At 41.1% G+C, this 23752-nt stretch overlaps 1 protein-coding gene across 1 annotated transcript in view; it reads left to right on the top strand.

Annotated features, from left to right (window-relative positions):
* The window catches only part of SAMD12 (sterile alpha motif domain containing 12), a 178867-nt gene that overhangs the window by 64221 nt on the left and 90894 nt on the right, over nucleotides 1-23752 (top strand). The window contains exon 5 of the mRNA XM_085219980.1: nucleotides 22414-22554. Coding sequence (XP_085076106.1) covers nucleotides 22414-22554 — 141 coding nt within the window. The remainder of the gene's footprint in view (nucleotides 1-22413; nucleotides 22555-23752) is intronic.

The following is a 23752-nucleotide window of genomic DNA, read 5'->3' as shown; positions in this document are numbered from 1 at the left end:
GAAAACCAGAGCTCTCTCTAGTGCCTTTGTAAAATGGAATAGCTGTGGTTAAACTGTATTGCATTGACTATTGGCACTCAGCAGTGTGATGAGATGTGTGATGCTTTACTTCCTGGAATCCAGCTTCAAGTGTCTGCAAAAATGAAGGCAAACTTAAAGTAAACTTGTTTTTTTTTCCCTTGTGAAGAGATTCATTGTATAATTTGCTCATTTAAAAACACTTATTGTTGTTGACAAATTGGTTTTTATGGATTTGCAGACCTGTATAGGAGTAGTTTGCTTATATTAAGGGTTGTACGTGTATTTGGTTGGAGTAGATGATCTTGGAGGTCTTTTCCAATCTTGGTGATTCTGTTATTTTATCTAGTGTACACTGTTGGATGTCCATATGCTTCTGAAGCTGAAGATCCAGGTCTGATAACCTGCTGACCTCGATGGAATCTTAGGAATTCTTGAGGATTCCACGTAAGAACAAGCAGAATTCTGAACTGTAGATCTCTACTGGAACTGATCATGTTTCCAATTAATATAAGTATTCAGAACTATGTAGAAATAGAACTTAATGGGAGGAGAAATAACATACAAATACTGCCTTTCTGCCATATCACCACTGGGCTGAATGTGACAGCTATGCTAGAGAAGATGCAAATTCTCTGTTCCTTTCTTAGAGTGATAATAGAGCTCAGGAAAAATTATATTTATTTGTCTTTCCATTTGTGTGATTTTTCACCACAATCCAAAAATAATAATGAAGGATTAAAAAAAAGCCCCAACATTATCACCCAACTAAAAGGGTTTAAGAAGGGCACCGGAGATAACTCGTGCACTTTATTTTTCATTGCTGTATCAATATGAGAAGTCAGAATCTTTGGTGGTAGAGAGAAATTTTGCCTCCTTAAGCAAATGCTGTTCAAGTTCTGCAGAGCCTTATGACTCTTCAGTAAAAATGCTGTAATGTGCACAACTGTCATGTTGGTATACAATTCATTTTTTGAATTAAAAATAATATCAGGACATTTAGTAGCATGTGTTATTTGATGGCTTTATACACCTCTCTATTTGTTCTGAAACACTACTGCCCTAACATCCAGGAAGGCCTTGTAAGAGATTCAGAACAAGGACTGTGTGAAAACTTTGTAATAAACAACTTACTGAAGTTATAAAATGTGTACAAAAGCTTGAATGCCTCAGTTATGATAGGCACTTTGCATGAGTTCACACATAAGTAGGTGAGTGCACGTGAGGCTCTGAAGCATGCAATATTTTGCTTTATCACACAAGTAAAATTTCTTATCTGAGAAAGTGCATTTCCCACAAGCTGCTCCTGGGTTTGAAGTAAGACTCTCCTCTTTCTTTAATCACTTCATTTCGCTGAGGCTGTTCCCTGTAACTGAGATTATCTGGCACTCCATGTTGAAGTGCAGGTTTCTTTTGCTTTCAGAAAACCCTTGGCTGCATTGCAGAAGTCAGTTAAAGCAAGAAAAGAAACATTTCTGTGTTAAGAGCCTGGTTAGCTGGGTGCTGATCTATTCTTTAGCTCTCTAAAAGCCATTTTCTCCAATCATTCTGAGGCTCCTTATGACAGACTTGAATTGATTCTCCTTTTAGGCAAGTGTTTAGCGAAAGCTTTTGTAAGCTGGGAGTCAGCCAGCAGTTCTAAAATGCAGCAAGTCCTGAGATGCTGCCCTTGTCTGTAAGTGCAAATGTTCTTCTTGTTTACATGTGTGGAGGTGTAAGTCAGGACCTTTCAAAAATCCTGTCATTGCATTTTTTTCTAACCTCTTCCATCAAGGTAAACCTTTTGCAGTGGTCAATATGGTGTTCCAAAGCCTAATAAAAACGCCTATGGTGAATCTCAAAACTTACACTGGGAGGTATATCAATAAGTTTGTTTCTTATTAACAGCCTTGTAAAATTCAGGAACCTAGCTAAAGCAAAATTAAATGAAATTGCTTGTAGTCACTAAAGACTTACTCAAACATCTCTCTCCCGTTGTTTTTCCTTGATTCAGCAGCTGAAATAACTGTATTATTTAATAGTTTAGAACAGGTAAGAAATAGCAGAGGAAATCCTTTCCAACTGCTCTGACTCGTGCCAATGGACACGTAGGAACTCACAAGGGAGGAAATAATATTGTCTCACCTCAGAACCTCTGATTTCTGAAAAAAAGTTTATGGCTTGTGACAGTAGAGCTGGTTGGGTTTTGCAATGGAGCTGGTGGCTCTGTAATATTGCTGTGTTGATGTCTGATGTTTCCACAAAGCATCTTCTGGCACTAAGACTAATTGGCATGGAATGGCTCACACCCATTCTGCTTAAGGGCTTTAGCTCTTCACGGTGGCTGTGTTCACACTAATTTGTACTTGTTTCTGAATTGTATCTGGGAGTTCCTGGCAAAGTGTTTATTGGCCCAGGCCAGAGGAACCCTTGGAGCAATCTGAGAATGGAAATGACAGTGCCTGGACAACTGTGGTACTGTTTAACTGACTGAGAAGTTCATTCTTGGAACCAGCCATGTCCTGGTTTTCAGAGTGTGTAGCATTGGGTGAATGGCTGAAAAAAGACCTGTTTCACATGTTTAATAGCCCTCACCTTCTGCATGTATAAACTTGCTAGCCAGTGCACTCCCAGCATAGAAATCTAATGTTTGGATGCTACTGCTGAGGGATACTGTAAATGGCGTTCACTAGTATGTGAACAATTTTGAGTGAGGTTCCAACTATCTAGGTATTTCTTCACCTATCTCCTCCACAGTTTGCATGTTTCAATTCAATATATCGATATACAAATTATGCAAGATTCTTATTTTTGCTTGCCATGAATTTTGACCTTGCTATCGCTATTGAAATTCAAGCAGCTGGGTTTTTAGTGCTACTCTATAGAGAGTCACTGAGGCTGGAAGGCAGCTCTGGAGGTCATCAGGCCTGCTGAAAAGGACCTAGAGGTACTGGTGGATGGCAGGCTGGACAAAAGCCAGCAATGTGCCCTTGTAGCCCAGAAAGCCAACCATATATTGGGTTGCAAAAACAGAACACTGTCCAGAAGAGCAAGGGAGGTGATCCAGCCCCTCTGCTTTGCTCTGGTGAGACCTCACCTGGAGTATTGCATTCAGATATGGAGTCCTCAGTACAGGACATATGTAGACCTGTTGGAGCGCATCCAGAGGAGGGCCTCAAAAATGATTCAAGGGATGGAGCACCTCCCCTATAAAGACAGGCTGAGAGCTGGGGCTGTTTGGTCTGGAGGAGAGAAGGAGTTGGACTAGAAGACCTATAAAGGTCACAGAATCACAGAATGGACAGCGTTGGAAGGGACCTCAAGGATCATCAAGCTCCAACCCCTCTGCCACAGGCAGGGCCACCAACCTCCCCATTTAGTACTAGACCAGGCTGCCCAGGGCCCCATCCAATCTGGCCTTGAACACCTCCAGGGACGGGGCATCCACAACCTCTCTGGGCAGCCTGTTCCAGCACCTCACCACTCTCTCTGTAAAGAATTTCCCCCTGACATCCAACCTAAATCTTCCCTCCCTCAACTTAAAACCATTTCCTCTTGTCCTGCAGTTATCAACCCTTTCAAACAGTTGATTCTCCTCCTGTCTGTAGGCTCCCTTTAGGTATTGAAAGGCTGCAATGAGGTCAACCCGCAGACTTCTTTTCTCCAGGCTGAACAGGCCCAGCTCCCTCAGCCTGTGTTCGTAGGGGAGGTGCTCCAGTCCTCTGATCATCTTCATGGCTCTCCTCTGGATCTGCTCCAACAGCTCCCTGTCTTTCTTGTACTGCAGGCTCCAGACCTGGACACAGTACTCCAGATGGGGCCTCACAAGAGCAGAGTAGAGGGGGACAATCATCTCCCTGTCCCTGCTGGCCACCCCTCTTCTGGTGGAGCCCAGGATACCATTTGCTTTCCAAGCTGTTGTCCCTTCAAACTCAAATGATTCTATAGTTCTGTGATCTTGCTTAGCCCCCTGCTCAATGCAGGGACAGCCAGAGCAAGTTCCCAGGTCTGCACCCCATGAAGTTTGATTATCTGCTGGAATGAAAAGTCTGCAGCCTCTCTTGACACCTGTTCTAGTGCTTAACCACACTCACGATAAACAAGTTTCTTCTTATATTTAAGTGAAGCTTCCTGTGGTTGAGTTTGTGCTTTTTTATCCTCTCCATTAGGCATTTGCACACATTGAAAGCCCCGAGTGCTGAGCCTACAGGCTGAACAGTCCCAGATATCTCTGCCTCTCTGCATGTGACAGAGATTCCAGTTCATAAGCATCTCCATGGCTCTTTGCTGGACTTGCTCCAATATGCCCATGTCTCTTATGTATTGGGGAGCCCAGCACTGGACACAGTGCCCAGATATATCTCACCTGGGCTGAGCAGAAGCGAAGGATCTCTTTGTTTGCTGGCAATGTTCAGCTTAATGCAACCCAGGATAACATTAGCTCCTTCACTGCAAGGCCATACTGTTGGCTCAAGACCTCAGGTTCTTTTCTTGTTAGTTTAATAACAAAAATGTTTCCTACAGCCCTGTAAATGGACCTTATGTGATCTCCTCCTTATCGTTTAAGTAGCACCTGGCTGCTGAGAGCAAAATACAACATCTTGAGGATAAGAATCAGAGTGTCTATGGCTCACTGTATGTTGCAGACAGAATCTTGGCCTGCCCATCTTGAAAGGTCATCAGAAAATTGCTTGGGAGCAGACTGGAAATAACTTGAATTAAATCACCTTCTCATGCAACTGTGCTGAAAGATTTGTAGCTGATACTTCAATCTATAGACACCTGCAATCCTACTTAACTATCTGGCTGATTTACTTCTGATGTATTGGCGAAATTTCACAGTGTCATTGCTCACGTGGCTAATCCATGGTACTTAGCATATTTCTTAACCAGGGAAGCTTTGCAGTATGAGAAAGCTGTGGAAAATAATTTGTTATAGCAGGAAGAAAATGGGAAAACACTAGTGAGAAAAAGAGAACATAAAGTGTTTCATGAAGAAGACTCAAAGGAGAACATTACAGAGAAAATAAAAGTGAATTGAGCAAGGAGTATTTACAGATATGAGCATTTGGTTTAGAGCTTTAATTATACATTGAAAGATTAAGTAAATAATTTCTTAGTATCTGTTCTTGCTTTTTTAGGTGTCTATTGCTGCTGTTCAAAGCTTGCTGTATGAATATTACTACTCGCTAGAGTTCCATGTGCAAGTGTCTTAAACCAAGGAAATAGTATTGAGCCTTTATGTTCATTTATCATGTAGAAACAAAAAATTGTACTTCATGCATAACCAAAACTAGTTCTGAAGCTTACCCTGAAATGATTTGGCTTTTATACTGAATTATAGAATCACAAGGTTGGAAATGACCTACAAGATCATCTAGTCCAACCGTCCTCCTACTACCATTGCTACCACAAGCACTAAACCATATCTCGGAGCTCCTCATCCAGGCATCTCTTGAGCACTGCCACAGACAGCGACAGACTCCGCCACCTCCCTGGGCAGCCATTCCAGTGCCTGACCATTCTTTGAGAGAAGAGGTTCTTCCTTACATCTAATCTAAACCTCCTCTGGCATAACTTGTGGCCATTTCCTCGGGTCCTGTTTGTTGCCTGGGAGAAGAGGCCAAACCCCTTCTCATCACAGCCTCCCTTCAGGAAGTTGTAGAGTGCAATAAGGTCTCCCCTGAGCCTTCTCTTCTCCAGACTAAACAATCCCAGCTTCCTCAGCTGCTCCTCGTAAGACTTGTGCTCCAGACCCCTCACCAGTTTCATTGCCCTTCTCTGGACACGTTCCAGACTAAGTGCAAGCAAATGAATGGAGATGAAGATAAGTAAACAACTTTGTACTTGACGAACAGTTAAATTTATGATTCAGTATTAGTTCTCAGAAAATAGTTATGGTTTAGGAAACTTTTAGATGAAAATGTTGTATTTCTTTCTTTTGTTTTCTCTGTATAAACCCGTGGAAAAAAGGTTTTTTGTTTTTATGTCCAAGTTCTGATATAGAATAGAATCATTGGAATTGGAAGGGACTTTTAAAGGTCATCTAATCCAACTCTCCTGCAATGAACAGAGACATCTACAGCTAGAGCAGGCTGCTCAGAGCCCTGTCCAGCCTGACCTTGAATGTATCCATGAATGGGGCTTCCACCACCTCTCTGGTCAAAATATGAGGGGATGCATCCCAGTTGAACCTTCCAGAATAGTCGTTCTTTGTTCCAGGACAGTGTCTGGCCATAGATTTAACATAATGCAGATTCTGTAAGTAAAGCCACTGTGTTCAAACAGTGTGTTGTCTGTTCCTTGGGACTGCTTATGTAGCTACTCTTCAGTATTATAATTGGAAATTTCTGTGATTATAGTTTTCAATTTTATTACTTCATATAAATTGTTATTTGTAAATTATTCATATGGCCTATAATACATTCACTAGTGGCAGTTGTTGCTTTTCCTCTAATCTGATTTTGTTGATTAGAGTCTTTTGAACTAAGTGCCTCTTTAGTCTTAAAGGTAGATCATGCCATGTGTTCAAACGTTTCCTCTCCATATACTCCTTTATAAAAACAAGGTGTAACTGAAAATTCATCCATAATGCAGTGCTTAAGTGTTTGCTGATCTGAAGCAATGAAAGCTGTTTTTGAATGAGAAGATTTTCATTTATGGTGGAAAGAAAACCCAAGGAAGTAATCAGAAAGACAATACAATATAAAACCAAAGTGAATTTCTTGAGTTCTGGGAGTTGGCTAGTATTTGTTTGGTTTTCATATAGATTTTTCTTTCTCTTACTCTTTCCCACACTTATTTCTGAGGCCTGCTGGAATACTGCATTTCATGCAGAGATAAACAGCCCCCTAGTATCTCAACCTTCCTTCTGTAGTGACTGCAGTAACCTGAACTCTGAACTGCCTCTTCTAAAGGCTTAAATTGATGGCTGAAATGAGTCCAGATTCACCCATTTCACTGCGAGTTTTCTCTGATTGTACATTATCTTCATTATAGAAATCTAATGCCTGTTTTCACGTTTTAATTAGCTTATGTTTACCTAGCAGCACTTGGTTCTTCTTTTTGCTCCATCTTGCTGGATCAGATCACCTGGAGGACGGGACAATTATTCTGCCATTTTAAAATCATTGCTGAGTTTCCTGTCACAAGAAACTCTAGGTATTGCAGTAATCACTGGAAGCAGTCCGTTGACCTTAGACTCAGCTGAAATTCAAATAGACCAGCAGCATTTGTGCTGATTGTCCCCTAAATGACAGGTTTTGGGAGGCAGAGAGCATTTTGGGAAGTGGTGTTGCATTCTTGCTTTGCTCTGAAGCTCATTTCCAGACATCTGCCACTAAGCCCCAGCTAGGTACGCACAGACCCAGCTGCGGCCTTTGGCATCGCAGGGCCTACGTGTGATGCTCTAGCAGAAGCATGTCTGGCTTTCTCCTCACCCTGAGGGATTTCAAATCCTGCGTCCAGTCCTGTGGCCTGCCTGGGCTTCCAGTAGTTTTACTGGGGGATGGGAAAAAGAGTGTGTGCAGCCACGTGGACATTCCCTGGGGACTAGAACTCTGGACTTCAGGGCCTGGCCTTGAAAATGGGCTGGGAGCAAGCAGTGAAACCCAGCAGCTGCAGATGTTGTGTCCTTCTGTCTCGCATACGACATCCTAAATGCACTGCTGACAGGCCGCATTTCCTCAGGGTCCTAGGATCTCTGTCATGGAGTAGCATGTTGATATGTCATAGGGCCTAGCTGTTTACAGATTAAATACAACAAATGGCTTAGGTATTATTTCTGATCCAAAATGTCTGTTGTCCCATAGTCTTCTGTAGGTCAAGCACTAAGCAGGAGGAATAGACAAGCAGAATAAAATCCTTATGTCCTGATTCACCTCATAGCTACAGTAATAAAAGCTGGAAGAAATGCAAAGGAGCTCTATGAAGTTCGTCATACCACGAAACCAGCAATGCAGCAAGAGATTAGTATCTGTCTCTGTAAGACTGTGTACATAATTGACTGGAGGTGACAGTTACACTAGGAAAATTATTGTCCTGTGGGTTATAAAATGGTTAGTATAAACTATAAGTTAAGGGACCATGAAAGGTGGAACATGCAGCTTGGCAAGTGCAAGGCTTCTGGTTAAGAGTCTCCAAAGAGAAATAGCAGTACACTGGGAGAGATATGACTGATTCTTCAGGCTACGAGGATTGAAGCAGACTACACTGCTTAACCTGTAAGCATGGTGCTTTTAATTTTCCATTTTTATTAACATTAATTATTAACATCATGAATATTAACATAAAACCTTTCTCAATTTCATTTTTTATTTAAAAATTGAGGGTAAAGCCAGAACAGGCATGGACGAAAGCACCTCTGAAAGCTGCTTGGAGTGTGGAGCAGAGGAGAGCTAAAGATATTGATCAGGAAACGTATGTTCTTCAGTACTGAGATTTCAAAGCTTATTTTAATATTAAACAAAATTTTAATTTAATTTTTTTTTTTTCACCAAAGCAGTGAGTGGAAATTATTAATAGAAAATCTGAGTTCTCAAATTTGGGTCCTCTGGAACTTGTGATGGCCAACAGAGCTTTCATTATGCAGTACAGTAAGCTGTCTGGTCACATTATGTAGGCCCTCCTTACTTCCTGCAAGTTTCACGTTAAAAGAAACTAGGAGAATGAATTAAACATTTTCTAAATACTACTCTTCCATGTAAATTTTTGTATGAATGCTGTATGCCAGAGCAATCAAGAGAAGGAAGTGCCCTCTCTTCCCAGCATCACAGAAGGGGTGAGATGGTCCCAAAGTTTGCCCACCACTGTGTTGCCAAAACGTGGAAGATCATGCGTAGAAATAGATCGTCTTTCCTTATCCTTCCATATATTGCATACTGAAGAATTGTGACCTTGGTGCGTGTTTTGTGGCCTAGCAACTTTGAGTTATTGATTGAATTGTTCACTAGCAAATTAAAGCAAGCAACAATATTTACTGACAATTTCTGTCCCTTGGATTGTGGGAGAAAGCTCCTAGAACCTGGTCTTCAGCCCTGTTATTAATGTACTTTAAAGAGCTCAATGGGTACATCTGTATGTGACAGGAATAGGTGTTATTCCTCATTTAATGAAATTGCAGCTTTTTTTTATTTCACATGTACTCTGTGGGGCTTGTCCCCTCTGCTATATGTGCACAGCAGTTCTAGGCAGAACTGCAGAACTTTTGCTTTAGAAATGTCAAAACATAAGACAGCTTTCTGTGTAGTTTCAGGAATTTCCCAGCTGCAGTTGCATTGGGCACTTCAAGAGTTAAATGTTGGTTTTGTGTCTGTTTGTGGTTACTATTTTCCTTGTGGTATTAAATTAACCTTTTTTTTCTGGAAAAAAGTGATTTTTCTAAGGTCTGCCATTAGAAGTTACAGGAAAGGCTCCTATCTGAATTTTCTATAAAGAGTTCAGTCAATTCTAATGGTTCCAAAATTGGCTTGCCCTTTTGTAATCCGCTCTGTGTAGAAGCTGTGCATTATAATATATGAATGTGTGTTTACTCCTGAATTAATTAACAGCAATTTTGCCAGCAGGCATGATCTAATGTGATTTTTTTGTAATTAATAAAGAATCTAATGCGTGATGTTTTGCACAGTGAGCAATGTTGGATTAACAAGGAATTGAAGAACTGTGTGTCCTGCTGATGGTAGACAAAATCAAAGGTGTTGGCAGATTCACTTACTCCGTTACAAGCAAAAAAAGACCTTGAGGTTGTTTATTTGAGTAGAGGGACCATAAATCTAGCACACTGATACCAGCAAACAATAGTCCTGGATTTTGTTTCTTAAAAAAAAAATACAATGTGCAATATAATAGAAGTACATTATTACATGTCTTTATATCTTTATATATAGCTGTAGATAATGTATAATTTTGTATGGCCAGGAAGTAGGTTGGAGAATGCATATGCAATAAGCAATGTGGATTTATAGACTGCTTGCTAAAGGTTTACATTTATCCTTAATTTACTTTGTGGGTCCTATCGGGTCCTTCCTGAGAGCACTAAAAATGGTTGTCTCACCTTTTACAGTACATTTGAAAAGTGGTGTAATATGATTTGTGCCTGAATTTGTATTTCAGAAGGGAATTCAACTTATTACTATTTCCTCCTATTAAAATCATCAGGTCCCAAATATGTTCAGCTGAGAAACAGAACTGTCTAACAGTCTTTTACCCAAGACTTGTGAGGAATCAATATAGTTCCCATCAGTACAGTGAATTACTTACTGAATCACTTCCAGTAATCATAGTGCACATTTCTCATTAACTCCTTCCTTTCTCTGTATAAAACCATGATTTTCTTAGAATAAAGTTCTTTCAGAGTATATGTGTAACTCTTTAGACACTAGGGTCCAACATGTCATAAGAAGGCTGCTATATATAAGGATGTTTGATTCTCCCCACTGGACAGCACACAATTAAAATACTTTCATGAAATGTTGTGGATTAGTCAAGTAGCAGGAATTGTGGAATTGCACTTTCTTTGTTTTTTGTTGTTATTTTATTTAAATGGGAGGATTTGAAAGTCAGGAGACTCATTTCTGGAAAGGGAATCTTATTTCTAGCATTGCTTTTGAGGATATCTGAACTGTTTTGAGCTGCCTATCTGAAAGGAAGCCTCTCTCCACCAGGGACAGAGCAGAGGTATAGTACTGACTTTAAGATCTTATTGTACTTTTAAAATGCAATCCCTAAAACTAATATCCAAGACCCATACTCTTTTAATTGAGTATTCTTACATGAATTCACCTTTATTGCAGGTTAGTTGATTTCTTTCGACGGCATAATTATGACTGAGCAGATGAACCTGCTGGAACCCAATAATGGGATGTAGCAGCCCTCATGGTTGTGGTAGCTGGGGAGAAACAGCTGGAGGTAGCTGGCTGGGAGAGATCCCTGGGAAGAGCCATGGAAAAAACAGAGTGCAACAAAGACATCACCCAAGACGGTGCATTTTCAGAGAACATTGAGGACTGGGAGATATGTAGCTCACAGAACTAGGTCAGAACTAAGAAAATAGAAATTACAAAATTATTTGTTGGATTATGGAGGGAATTGGGAAAGGCAATGCTAAGATTAGCTTCACAGATTTATTACTGACCAGTCTGTCAGAAACAGACTTAGAAACAATGTCATATCTTGGTTGCTGCTAATTTTGTATGTGAAAATGCAATTGTGTTAAAGGTTGTGTTATTTTTCATCCATATCCTGTTCATGCTTGCACCTCAAAGTACAGAGGAAGAGCAGGATGATGCAAAAGAACTGTGACTTGAGAGGGCTTTTATGGAAATAAACTGGTTTTATTGTAGACTTGGTGGCAACAGTAACAATAGCCATCCCTTCCTCTCACAACTGTAAACAGAGACTATGTGAAAAGAAAGGGTACAGATAATATTCAGAAGGTGTCTTTGTTTACACAGGACATTTTTTGAATTTAGTCAGACATGAATTGACCAGTATGACAGTGTTTGCTTTCATAAACTTTACTGTAGAGTTGGCCTCATCCAAGATCCAACAAATAATGAACGATAAAAAGACAGGAAGTCATCTTATTCTTGTTTGATGATGTTAACAAATAAAGACAAATCCAGTGCTAGTTTAATACATGAACAAATCTAAACTGTCTTCCTGTGCTATCTTGCTCTTCCACTGAAGGCATACGGGAAGTTTGGGCCTCTCCCACTCCTGTGACTTACCACAAGATAATTCCTGCAGCTTCGTGGAGGTTTTCTGCTTTTGCTAACAGGAGAAGAGAATACATACGATGCAGGTTGAAGAGTTTCCCTTGCTCCTTCTGTTCTCCATCATTTAAAACTATTCTCTCCGCCACTTTATTTCTGTACCAGTATTCCTTATGTCTCCTATCCATGTAAGTAGGTCCCCAGTTGAGAGGTGTTAATTGTATCAGAAGTGCCCAGCAGCTACCAATAGCAATTTTGGGAAAAAAATTGTTCTTTGCCTACGCTGGCAATTGCCCCTATGCTAGTATGTAGATTGATGAAGTGTTTGCTGCAGTGGTAAGTCTGATAGAAAATGAATTCATTTTTACTTCTACAGCAATTGAATCTTGTCTTGGGATTCTAGTTGGGCAAAGAGAGGAGTAATGCAAATTGCAGTTTACCTACAGTCTGTACCAGTCTCTGGGCTAAAATAACGAATAAGACAAGCCAGATCTAACTGCTTTGCAAGAAAAGCTGGGAATTTGCCACAAGGCATTGATGATGAAGCCAATGATGTGTCTGGTTGACTAGTGATGAGACAGCCATGAGAAAGAGTGGTGTGCTCTTAAATTCTTGAGTAAAAATCTAGGACTGTTTAAGATTGGATGGGTTATCAAGAACAGTGTCATTAAGTCATATCAAGTTAATTCTGAAAATATTACTAATTTTTGCTTTGTACTACTTCTTTTACAAACAGTTCCTGAACCCATCTTCCTCAATTGTGTTCATATCCACCAGTCCTTTATTTAACTAACTTCTTTGGTTTAATAGTTCTCTTTCCCTGATATTCATCTCCCTCCGCTGCCATTGTGAGGCTGTTTTCATTCTGTGGGTGACTTTACATTTTTCTAGCCTCCTCACATGAAATAATTACACCATTCCTCACTATGAAGTCATAGCCTCTCTCTTTGCCTATTCTTGTTTGAATTCCTCTTTTCTGAGCGTGTTGGAAATTTTATGCTTCTGTCTCACCAGCACCTGAACAGTGGTATTAAAGTCTCTATCTCTGTCATGGAAATTTTTTATCTGGTAAGTCCTATGAGGCTTGTTTTTAAGCACTGAAGTGAAGAGAAGCAAACAAAAGGAAAGCTATGATCAGATCATTTCGAGTAGGAAAACCCAGTGAACTAGAATTGTGAGTGTGTTAGTAAAACTAAAGAGAGATAAATACAAAAATTATGTCTGAAATTGTTCCATGCAGAAACCAGAGAGGCAGATTATTACCGATTAAGAATATCCTATCATGTCAACAACATAAAATAGTGTTTCTAGCCTGTAAATGTTTTTTCAGGTTTTCAGTTTGGACAATTTAGTATTTAGTGTTTCTGTTTTTCTAGATTTGTCATCTGTGTCCATCCTGAAAAGTGATCAAAAGGCATATGACAGAGCTTTAGAAATCATGGAAGGAACAGATAAACTGGCTGTGGAATTGTTCACCAAATACTGTAATGCATAAACTAGGAAACTCTTGAAGCACTTAGTAAGAAATCAATATAAAACAGGTGAAAATGGGCAGCAAGCTTCTCAAATTTGCTACCTCAGGAGGCTGCAGAGGCAGACAGTATAAGCAGGATTAAAAAGACAGAGGTATGGACATGAAGACAATAAGTAGGTGCTAAAAATGAGGTACTCACTATTATCCCTAGTGTAACAGTTTTGGATGCTGGCACAGTACAAGAGGAATGACTTCAGAAAGTAACACTCCCAGTAGCTCTGCCTTAATTCATTCCCTACTGCCACTCTGAATACAAAGCTGAATGAGCTGCTAGTCTGGCAGTAGAGAGTTTTTTAATGTGTTTGTGTTCTCTGTTTTTCCTTTCTTTCCGAGTTGAATTCTGTGCTCTGTGGTAAGTAAACTGAATATCTTGTCTTGATACTCATTTATGCCTGTCACTGTAGTCAGGAGACAAAACCACCTTTCTTTGCCACATTTCATACACATTGTTCCCCTTTTGGTTTTATCATCTTCATCAGTGGTAATTAGTCATAGTTTTCTTCAAGGTTTTGAGTGAGATCAACTTTGTACTATCTGCTCTCATCTTTCTGAATTTCTTCAGTTCTTTCCATACTTCTAAAATAAATCCTCTTTTACTTATTTATCTTCATTACAAGTATACTTTCAAGACTTCTAGCATCGTCTCTCTCTACATGTCTGTGAACTGGCAGTCAGTGAGGCTTCCCAGGCTCAGGGAAAAGAAAAGAAGCAGTAAACTCTACCAGTGAGGGGAGGTATGAACATTTCTTATTAGGTACAGCAGACTGCACCACATTCCTTGCTCTAGGGCCAATGCCAACCTCATTGGACCAATGCTTATACTCATATTAATGTTTTGTGGCACGCAATGTTTCTCCCTCCGTTCAAATTTTCATCTAATCCCAGATTGATCAAATGAGATCTGCAACAGCTAAGTCGTATTAGAAGAAATTAGGCCATCAATCCATTATTAAGCTGGAAAATATTTTATGTTCCACTGCTGCCCTCAGGGTGTCTCAGAACATTCCACAGCTGCACTTTCCTGAATGTGAGAGGTCTGAGTTTTAGGTGCTAAAAGATGCATGTAGATATTAAGAGCGATTATTTTTTTTTACAACGTTTGGTTCCGTGCTGTGCAATTAATGAGAGCCAAGACTTAGGTGTTTGCAACTATACAATCTTTATTGTTTTGTTGGCCAAGAAGCTTTTGAAAAAAAATCTCCTAGGGTCTTCAGTGCATGTAGGTACTACTTGTATGTAAAACAGCCTTTAAAGAAATAACATTTATTCTTTAGTTTTGGGAAGTTTTCCTGGGATGTAAGCAAAGTTCCTTTACTTGTAGCCTAGCAGAGATCAATGTAAACTGTTTGAAAAACTTTATGCTTGTTATGGGTACTGCTCTTGATAATATTTTCTGTCCAACATACTCTGAAAATTAATAATCTAGCCCCAATATTTACTGTATAGCAGTCTATTTTGTCTCTGATGCTTGCCAAAATTACCATCTTTTGTGTATTCTTATTCATTGTCTCCATTAGTCTGCACTTTTTCAATGCAAATAGATCCTAATCTTGAGATCCTTCATGAAGGCTGAGTCACAGCAGCAGAGAATAGCTGGATTTGAAAGGCACTTCTGGCAACTATCTTATCCTGCCCCTGTGCTCAAAGCAGGGACAACTACAGCCAGGTGCTCAAAACTATGTTAGTTTTTTTGCATTTTCAAAGACAGAGACTTCTCAGCCTCTCTGGGCAACTGGGTTCAGTGTTCAGTAATCCTTGCAGTGTCCTTAACACCTTCAGATATCTACGTACAGGAAGTAAGATAGTGAAGGATCTGAAATCCTTAGTTGATTGCCAGGGCCATGGCCTTAGTAGCTAACTGGCTTTGTGACTGTGGTCCAGTCATCAACTGCACCTTTTCAAAGGCATGACTTAGTTGCAGTACAGTAAGTTATTCAGTTCTGGCTTGGATTCTGTTGTTTTGAATGCTGAGGGAGAGGAGGATGGTATGGGAAGGATTGGATTCTCTTAATTCAGGGCACTTTCTACATTCTGGAAATGTCAACTTCTGCCTTTGGATATTTGCCTTCTTGCTTTATCACTGCCTCAAGAGGTCACATTGGATTTGGTGTAAGAAGGAGTTAACTTCAGAGAGCTTGTAAAAGCTGCTGCAAACAGTATGAGTCAAAGACAATTTTTTCCAATGGCATTGCACTTTGAGCCAAAGCCGCAGAAGAACGGGCATGCCAGGAGCTGAAAAGAGACATCTCTGTGTTGTGCATACTCAACTTCCAAAGGCAGTAACTGGATAGAAAACTGCTTTGAATGTAAAATAAGGAGGTGCCTGGAGGAAGAGTAGTGACTATATCCATGGCTGAAAAGAGGTGGGGTATACTGGATGAGATGCATGGCCTTTTTCTTTCCTTTCATATTTCTGCTGCTGCCCTAAGATGACAAGGGTGTTGGCACTCTTTAAACTAATGATTTGTTTATTTTTTGTTTGCTTTCAGCTACTAGCTTGACATTATAGACCATACTGTTAGACTACTGTACATCCTTTGTAAATTGCTTTAAGATGTTTTAGTGTGATAAGGTGATATAAAAATTGAAGTCATTATTACTATCTCTATCACCAGCGGAATTGGACAGCTGGCATTGATCTGTAAGGAACTAATTTCCATAGTTTGCTATTACATTAACCCATAGAATTCTTCTTGTTTATGGTTTCAAAGAAGAAGTTCCTAATCAAAAAGTCATCATCTTCCATAGCTTCAAGTGCAAGAGAGACAAGGAAGGGCAGAAAATGCATGAACCATGTCATTTTTCATTTGCTCATTAAGATCTAGTGTTGTTAATAATAAATCCCAGTACTTAACATTACATCATAGCAAGACCCTACCAACCACTTCACGGAACTACTGAGTGAAATCTAGCAGTAGTGAAAGGAATACTGCTAGTTACTTGGTTTGGGGCAAATATTACGTGTCTTTAATTTATCTTTAATTAAAATAATCATAAAAATTATGTACCCATATTGCTGTTTTATAAAAAAGAGATTAATTAAGGGCCTTATCTTGCTGTAAAGTGTTGAGTAACGCTTTATGATGAGCTAAATTGCACCATTCATCCAAAAGCCCCAGTAATGTCAGCAGAGAGTCTACTGTGTTGTGGGGGGAGGAGATTGTTCCTACAGTCCTCTTCTGCTTTCAGAATAAAAAGTCTGAAAAAATCAAAGCAGGGATTTTTAATAATTAAAAATGCTTGCAGTCAGAACTGGAGGAGGTGAAGAGTTGAGCCTGTTTGAAAAAATGAACCAAGCAACGTGCTGTTTTCCAAGGTGGTATCAGTGAAGCTCAGTGTGCTTTGGTAGTCTTGATCAGGGCCCCTTTGGACAGGCAAATATATATACAGGGGATCTAGGAGCAGTGGAGGGCCGCAGGACACTCCTCTTTGTACTATCTCACAGCGCTGGGGAAGATGAAAGAAAGGAATGAAAGGTTTTTTTTTCTAACGTCAAGCTCTGCTTGATGTTTTGGTTTTCTGTTTGGCCCAAAGATAGTGTTCTTGGCCACATGGGCACACTGCTGGCACACAGCCAACTTGTTGTCCACCAGGTCCTTCTCCGCAGAGCTCCTCTCCAGCAGGTCATCCCCTGACCTGAACTGATGCATGTGATTATTCCTCCCCAGGTGCAAGATTACACTTGTTTAACCTCATCAGGTTCCTCCCTGCCCAATTCTCCAGTCTGTCTAGGTCTTGTTGAATGGTAGTACAGCCTTCCAGTGTGTCAGCCACTTCTCCCAGGTTTGTATCATCAGCAAACTTGCTGAGAGTGGACTTTATCCCTTCACCCACGTCATTGATGAAGATGTTGAACAAGACTGGACCCAGCACTGACCCCTGGGGAACTACCACTAGTTACAGGCCTCCAACAAGACTCTGTGCTGCTAATGACAACCCTCTGAGCTCTGCCTATCAGCCAGTTGTCAATCCAATTCATCATCCACTCCTCTATCCCACAAGTTTCATAAGTTTCATAACAAGGATGTTGTGGGAGACAATGTGAAACACCTTGGTCAAGGTAGACAACATCCACTGCTCTCTTCCCATCTATCCAACCTGTGACATCAGCATAGAAGGCTACTAGGCTGATAAAACATGATTTCTGCTTGGTGAATCCATGTTGACTACTCCTGATAACATTCTCTTCCAATTAATTGGAGAGGGTATCCAGAATTCTGTCACTTTTCTAGGGACAGAGGCTGACTGGTCTAGTTTCCCAGATCCTCATTCTTGCCATTTCTGAAGACTGGGTGATGCTGTCTATCTTCCAGTCTTCGGACACATCACCTGTTTGCCAAGACCTTTCAAAGTTGATAGTGGTTCAGTGATCACCTCTGCCAGTTCTCTCAGTGCATTCTTTTGAGGCTCATGGATTTGTGTTCATTGATTTTGGCTAGACGCTTTCTGACCAGATCCTCCTCAACCAATGAGAAGACTTCCTTTCCTTAGTCTCTCTGGGGAAACCTCTCTGGGCAAACTGTTCCAGTGTCTCACTACCTTTACAATAAAGAATTTCCTCCTAATATCTAGTCTAAATATACCCTCTTCCACTTTGAAGCCATTTCCTTGCCCTGTCACTACATGCCCTTATGAAAAGTCCCTCCCCAGGTTTCCTGCAGGATATCTTCAGGTACTGGAAGGCCACTATAAAGGTACCCCTGGAGCATTCTCTTCTCCAGGCTGAAAAGTCCCAACTCTCTTAGCCCGTCCTTGTAAGGGAGGTGCTCCAGCTCTGTGATCATCTTTGTGACCCTCATTGTGATCTGCTCCAACAGCTTCATGTCTTTCTTCTTGTTGGAATCCCCAGAACTGGATGCAGTACTCCAGGTGGGATCTCACAGCAGCAGAGTAGAGGGACAGAATCACTTCCCTCTTTAATCAACTGATACCCCCAAATACTTCTCCTCAGAGCTGCTCTCAAGCCATTCTCCTCCCAGCCTGCATTTATGCTTGCAATTGTCCCAGCCCAGGTGCAGGACCTTGCACTTGGCCTTGTTGAACTTCGTAGGGTTGGTATGAGCCCACCTCTCAAGCTTGTCCAGGTCCCTCTGGATGGCATCCCTTCCTTCTAGCGTGCAGCACTCATCTTGGTGCTATCTGCAAACTTACTGAGGGTGCATTTGATCCCACTGTCCGTGTCACCTACAAAGATGTTAAACAGCACAGGTCCCAGCACTGATCCTTGAGAAATGCCACTTGTCACTGGTCTCCACTTGGATGTTGAATTGCTGCATTTAACATGCAACCCTCTGAGTGCAACCATCCAGCCACTTCCTTATGCAGTGAGAAGTCCATTCATCAAATTCATTTTTCTCCAATTTCATGACCAGGATATTGTGTGGGACAGTGTCAAACACTTTGCACAAGTCCAGGTAAATAACATCAGTTGTTCACAGAATCATTAAGGGTGGAAAAAATTCTAGGATCATCTAGTCCAACAATCCAGCTACCCACTAAACCACATTCCTTATTACCACACCTATACATTTCTTGAATACCTCTAGGGATGGTGACTCCACCACTTCCCTGGGCAGCCCATTCCAATGCCTGACCACTCTTTAGGAAAAGAAGGTTCTTCTAATATCCAACTTGAACTCCCTTGTGCAACTTGAGGCCACTTTGTCTTTTCATATCACTAGTTACATGAGGAAAAGAGTCTGACCCACACCTTGCTACAACTTCTTTTCAGGCAGGTGTAGAGGGCAATAAGGTCACCCCTGAGCCTCTTCTTTTCCCGACTGAACAATCCCAGTTCCCTCAGCTACTCCTCATAAGATTTGTGCTCCAATCACTTCACCAGCTTTATTACCCTTCTGTGGAAACAGTCCAGGGCCTCAATGTCTTTCTTGTAGTAAAGTGCCCCAAACTGAACACGGTACTCAAGATGCGGCCTCACCAGTGGGGAATAGGGAGTGTAGAGAGGTGATCAGATCCTTACACCAACTGGCAACACTACTTCTGATAAAAGCCAGGATGCCATTGGCCTTCTTGGCCACCTGGGTGCACTGCTGGCTCACGTTCAGCTGAGTGTTGTCCAACACCTCCATGTCTTTTTCCTCTGCATAGTCTTTTAGCCACTCTGCCCCAAGCCTGGTATTGTTGCCTGGGATTGTTGTGACCAAAGTGCAGGACTCAGCACTTGATCTTGTCAAATTTCATCCCATTGGTCTCAGCCCAGCAATCCAGCCTTTCCAGATCTTTCTGTAGGGCCTTCCTACCCTCAGGCAGATCAACACCTCAAGTTGGTGTCATCAGATGTACTGAGAATGGACTCAGTCCCCTCAGTCAGGTCATCAGTAAAGATACTGAACAGGACAGGCTCCAATACTGACCCCTGGGGAACACCACTCACCAACTGGGTATAACTTCATTCACCGCCACACTCTGGGCCTGGCCCTGCAGCCACCTCTTTACCCAGCAAAGAGTGTACTTGTCCAAGCCATGGGCTGCCAGCTTCTCTAGAATACTATAACAGACAGTGTCAAAGACTTTGTTGAAGTCTAGCTAGACCACATCAACAGCCTTTCCCTCATCCACCAGGCAGTTCAGTCGATCATAGAAGGAGATGAGGTTGGTCATGCAGGACCTGCCCTTCATGAACCCATGCTGGCTGGGCCTGATCCCTTGGTTGTCCCACAAATGCCGTGTGAGATAATCTGTTCCATAATTTTCCCTGGCAATGAGGTCAGACTGACAGGCCTGTAGTTCCCTGGGTCCTCCTTATTCTTGTAGATGAGAGTCACAATGGCACAATGGCCAGTCCTCTGGGACCTCTCCAGTTGACCAGGAACACTGATAGGTGATGGAAAATGGCTTAGCAACCACTCCGTCAGCACCTTTGATTGGATCTCATCTGGCCTCATAGACGTGTGACTGTCTAGATGGAATACAAGGTCTCTTAAATGTTTCTAGCTGAACTGTGTGGGCTTTATTCTTCTCCCCATACACACCTCCAGGTCAGGGGGTAGAGTATCCTGAGCATAACTGGTCTGACTATTAAAGACAGACGTAAAGAAGGCATTGAGAACCTCGCCTTATCCTTATCATGTTCTCCTCCACATCCAGTAAAGGATGGAGATTCTCTTTAACCCTCCTCTTACTGTTAATATATTTGTGTTTTTTGTTCACTTTTACAACAGTGGCCAAGTTGAGTTCGTGCTTGGCTTTTACCATTCTAATTTTCTCCCTGTGTACCCTAGCAACATTCAGTATCCTGAATGGTTCAGTCTGCCTTTCAGAAGTCCAAGGTTGCCGTTTTGCTGACCTCCTAAATTACCAAGAATCGAGAACTATCATTTCATGGTTTCTTTGCACAACATAGCTCCCAACCTACATATCTCCCACCAGTCCTTCTCTGTTTGTGAACAGCAGGTCTAGCACAGCACCTCCCCGGTAGATTCTCTTAGCAGCTGCATCAGGAGGTTGTCTTCCACACACTTTAGAAACCTCCTAGAATGCTTCCTCTGCACTGTACTGTATTTCCAGTATATATCAGAGAATTTGAAGTCCCCCATGAGAACAAGGGTTGGTGGTCATGCAACATCTGCCAGCTGCTTGTAGAACACATTGTCCATCTCTTCATCCCGTTTAGGTGGACTATAACAGACCCCCACCAGGATGTCAGCCTTGTCAGCCCTTCCCCAGATCCTTATCTAGAGAGACTCAACCTTATTGCCATCCTCGCACTCAACAACATCAAAACACTCTCTGTCACAGAGAGCCATGCCTCTGCCCCTACTTCCTTGCCTATCCATTCTGAAGAGCTTATAGCCATCCACTGCAGCATTCCAGTCATGGGAGCAATCCCACCATATTTCAGTAATGGCAATTAAGTCATAGTTTGCCTGTCGCACACTGGCTTCCTGCACCTTCTGTTTGTTGCCCATGCTCTGTGCAGTGGTGTAGATGCACTTCAGCTGAACAACTTGCCTCACCCCCAGTCCAGTCATAATTCCTTCAGGCTTATCTCAAGCAAGCCTTATTTCATCCTCTACCCCCTTCATACCTTGTTTAAAGCCCTCTCAACAAGCTCTGCCAGCCTGTGGGCTAGGATCCATTTCCTCTGTTGAGACCATTGAGACCTATCTGCAGCCATCAGACCAGGCTGTGAGTAAACCACCCCATGGTTGAAAAATCTAAAATTCCTATGACTGCACCACCCTCTTAGCCTCGTATTTATCAGATTTGTTTGCTTGGTCCTCTCAGTATCCCTAACTGCTGTGGAAGAGAGAGAAAAAAATACCACCAACACTGCTCCATCAACTGACTGTCTCAATCCCCTGAAGTTCCTTTTGATAGCCCTCAAGCTTCTCTCAGCGACTTCATCACTGAACTATCAGTAAAGAGTAGTAATCAGTGTCGATCCAGACCATAATGTCACTGACTTGGGCTGCAAGAAGGCAGCACACTTCCCTATGGATAAGATCTGGCCGACATATTGGGCTCTCCATTCTCTTCAAAAGGGAGTCACCTATGACAATTAGCCTTCTTTCCTTGGCAGAGGCAGTCTTATAGTTAGGCAAATATCATTTTCAGGAATCATTTAGATACAACTGAATATCTATGGAGACATGTGAGATTTTTTCCTTTCACCTCCTTTCTTTGCTCATTCTTTTTACTGTGCAGAGGGATTTGGAAGGCTGGATCTCTAAGTACAGGGTCGTCCTGAGAAGTGTTGCTACTAAACTGTAAACATGTCTAAATTGCAGTAATATTCATCCTCATTATATCTTAAATTGATCAAAAAGCTCAAATTCTCTTTCAGTCAAGTTTTTTTGACTGTAATTTAGATGCTTGAAAATAGGTGAGGATATGTTTAGACACCTGGACCAATTGTAGACTTGTTAGGGGGACCAGCTGGCACTCAGCTACAGCAACTGGTCATCTAAAATGGTAGCAGTTACCTATTTTATATGCCTAAAATGGCTCACAAAGTGTCAGTACAATACATAAAATTAAAAGAAAGGGAAGAGTTAAACACAGATCCTTGACAGTAAGACAGTATCTAACTGATGAGACTATATCATTTCAGACCGAGAATTTTTGCTGTAGGAAATTAGCCTATCAGAGTGAGAATATTGCATTAGTGAAAATCCTTGGGTAATTTTTCTTTTTGATTTTTGCATTCAGGCCGCGCTTTGCTGAGACTTACTGACAAAAAGCTTGAACGAATGGGCATTGCCCAGGAAAGCCTGCGACAGCACATTCTGCAGCAAGTCCTTCAGCTGAAGGTGAGAGAAGAAGTCCGAAACCTCCAACTGCTCACACAAGGTATGAAAAATAATTTTGGTGCAGGAAGCTATTGAGATCAGGTAGAAGTTTGCCTGAGGGCATAAAAGGTGACTTGACATTCTTCTGCAAGAAATGATGCGTGGAAATGTCTCATAGATTCCACATACTTTCAAAGTTGGAAACAAAAGGTAAAATAATGTATAAATAAACAGAGTTGTTTAGCTGCCTGTTTTGAATGACGAGTAAGCTCCATTTATAGCTTGAGAGTAACCTTACTTTAATGTCTGTTTACTAACATGAAAATATTTACAAGTAAAGTAGATAACGTGCTGTCTTTATAGACATTGTGCATTTTCTATTTATTAATTAATTATTAATTAATTAACTTCTATTAATTGTTTACTTCAGATAAAAGAGTAATCTCTGTAACCTCTTTTATGGTAAGAGCTGTCAATGGAAAATTACCTGTTAGACTCAGCTTTTTGCAGATGGTTGATTCCTTTTTCATGTTGGAGAAATTTTATTGACTGGAATAGAGTTGCTTCTAACTTAAGCTGCTAAAAAAAGCAAAATTGGGCTCAATATGGTGATCTTGGTTAGGAAACAGGGAAGCAGGAACAAAAAAAAGCTTGTACATATTTTCCAAATGAAGTTAAGATGTTTTATAACGACTTGCATTATTAGCACTCTGTTAAGGCTTTTTAACAGCTGTGGTAATGCAGAAGAGAAGCAGTCATTGTGGTAACAATGTAAAGTAATGTTTATACATCTTCTAATACATATCTGCGATACTTACTCAATGTTAAACATTGCTTGGTAGTCCAGTGAGATAGCATAAACCACACACTTCTGTGGTTTTTTGGTTCAGTGCCTGTTATGTGTCACATCGTATGAAAAAAATAGAGTTCTTTAGTACATGCAGTGTATTTTTAACAAAATGTCCTTCACACATGGCATTATGTTCCCGATTAAGCCTTTCTCACTGTGTTTGGGGAAAAACTCTGGTTAGTTGAGTAAGCTGCATTTTATCTGAACGACCTCATGTCTTAGCTGAATATTCCTTCAGGCTTTGTGTCATGTAGGTTGTGATGAGGAGCTTTAGGGCTCCTTTATATCACTATGATCTGTGAATATGACTTCACCCCGTATTTTCTTGGTCAAACACCTTATGCTAAAGTATCAGTGCCATCCCCAGTTGTGTAAAGCCTTTCCTCTTCCATTCATCCTTTCATCCACA

Source organism: Meleagris gallopavo, chromosome 3 (genome assembly GCF_905368555.1).
Source record: "Meleagris gallopavo chromosome 3, MGAL_WU_HG_1.1, whole genome shotgun sequence".
Lineage (NCBI taxonomy): Eukaryota > Metazoa > Chordata > Aves > Galliformes > Phasianidae > Meleagris > Meleagris gallopavo.
Note: the sequence above shows the minus strand (reverse complement) of the source record. Positions and strands in the feature narration are given on the sequence as shown.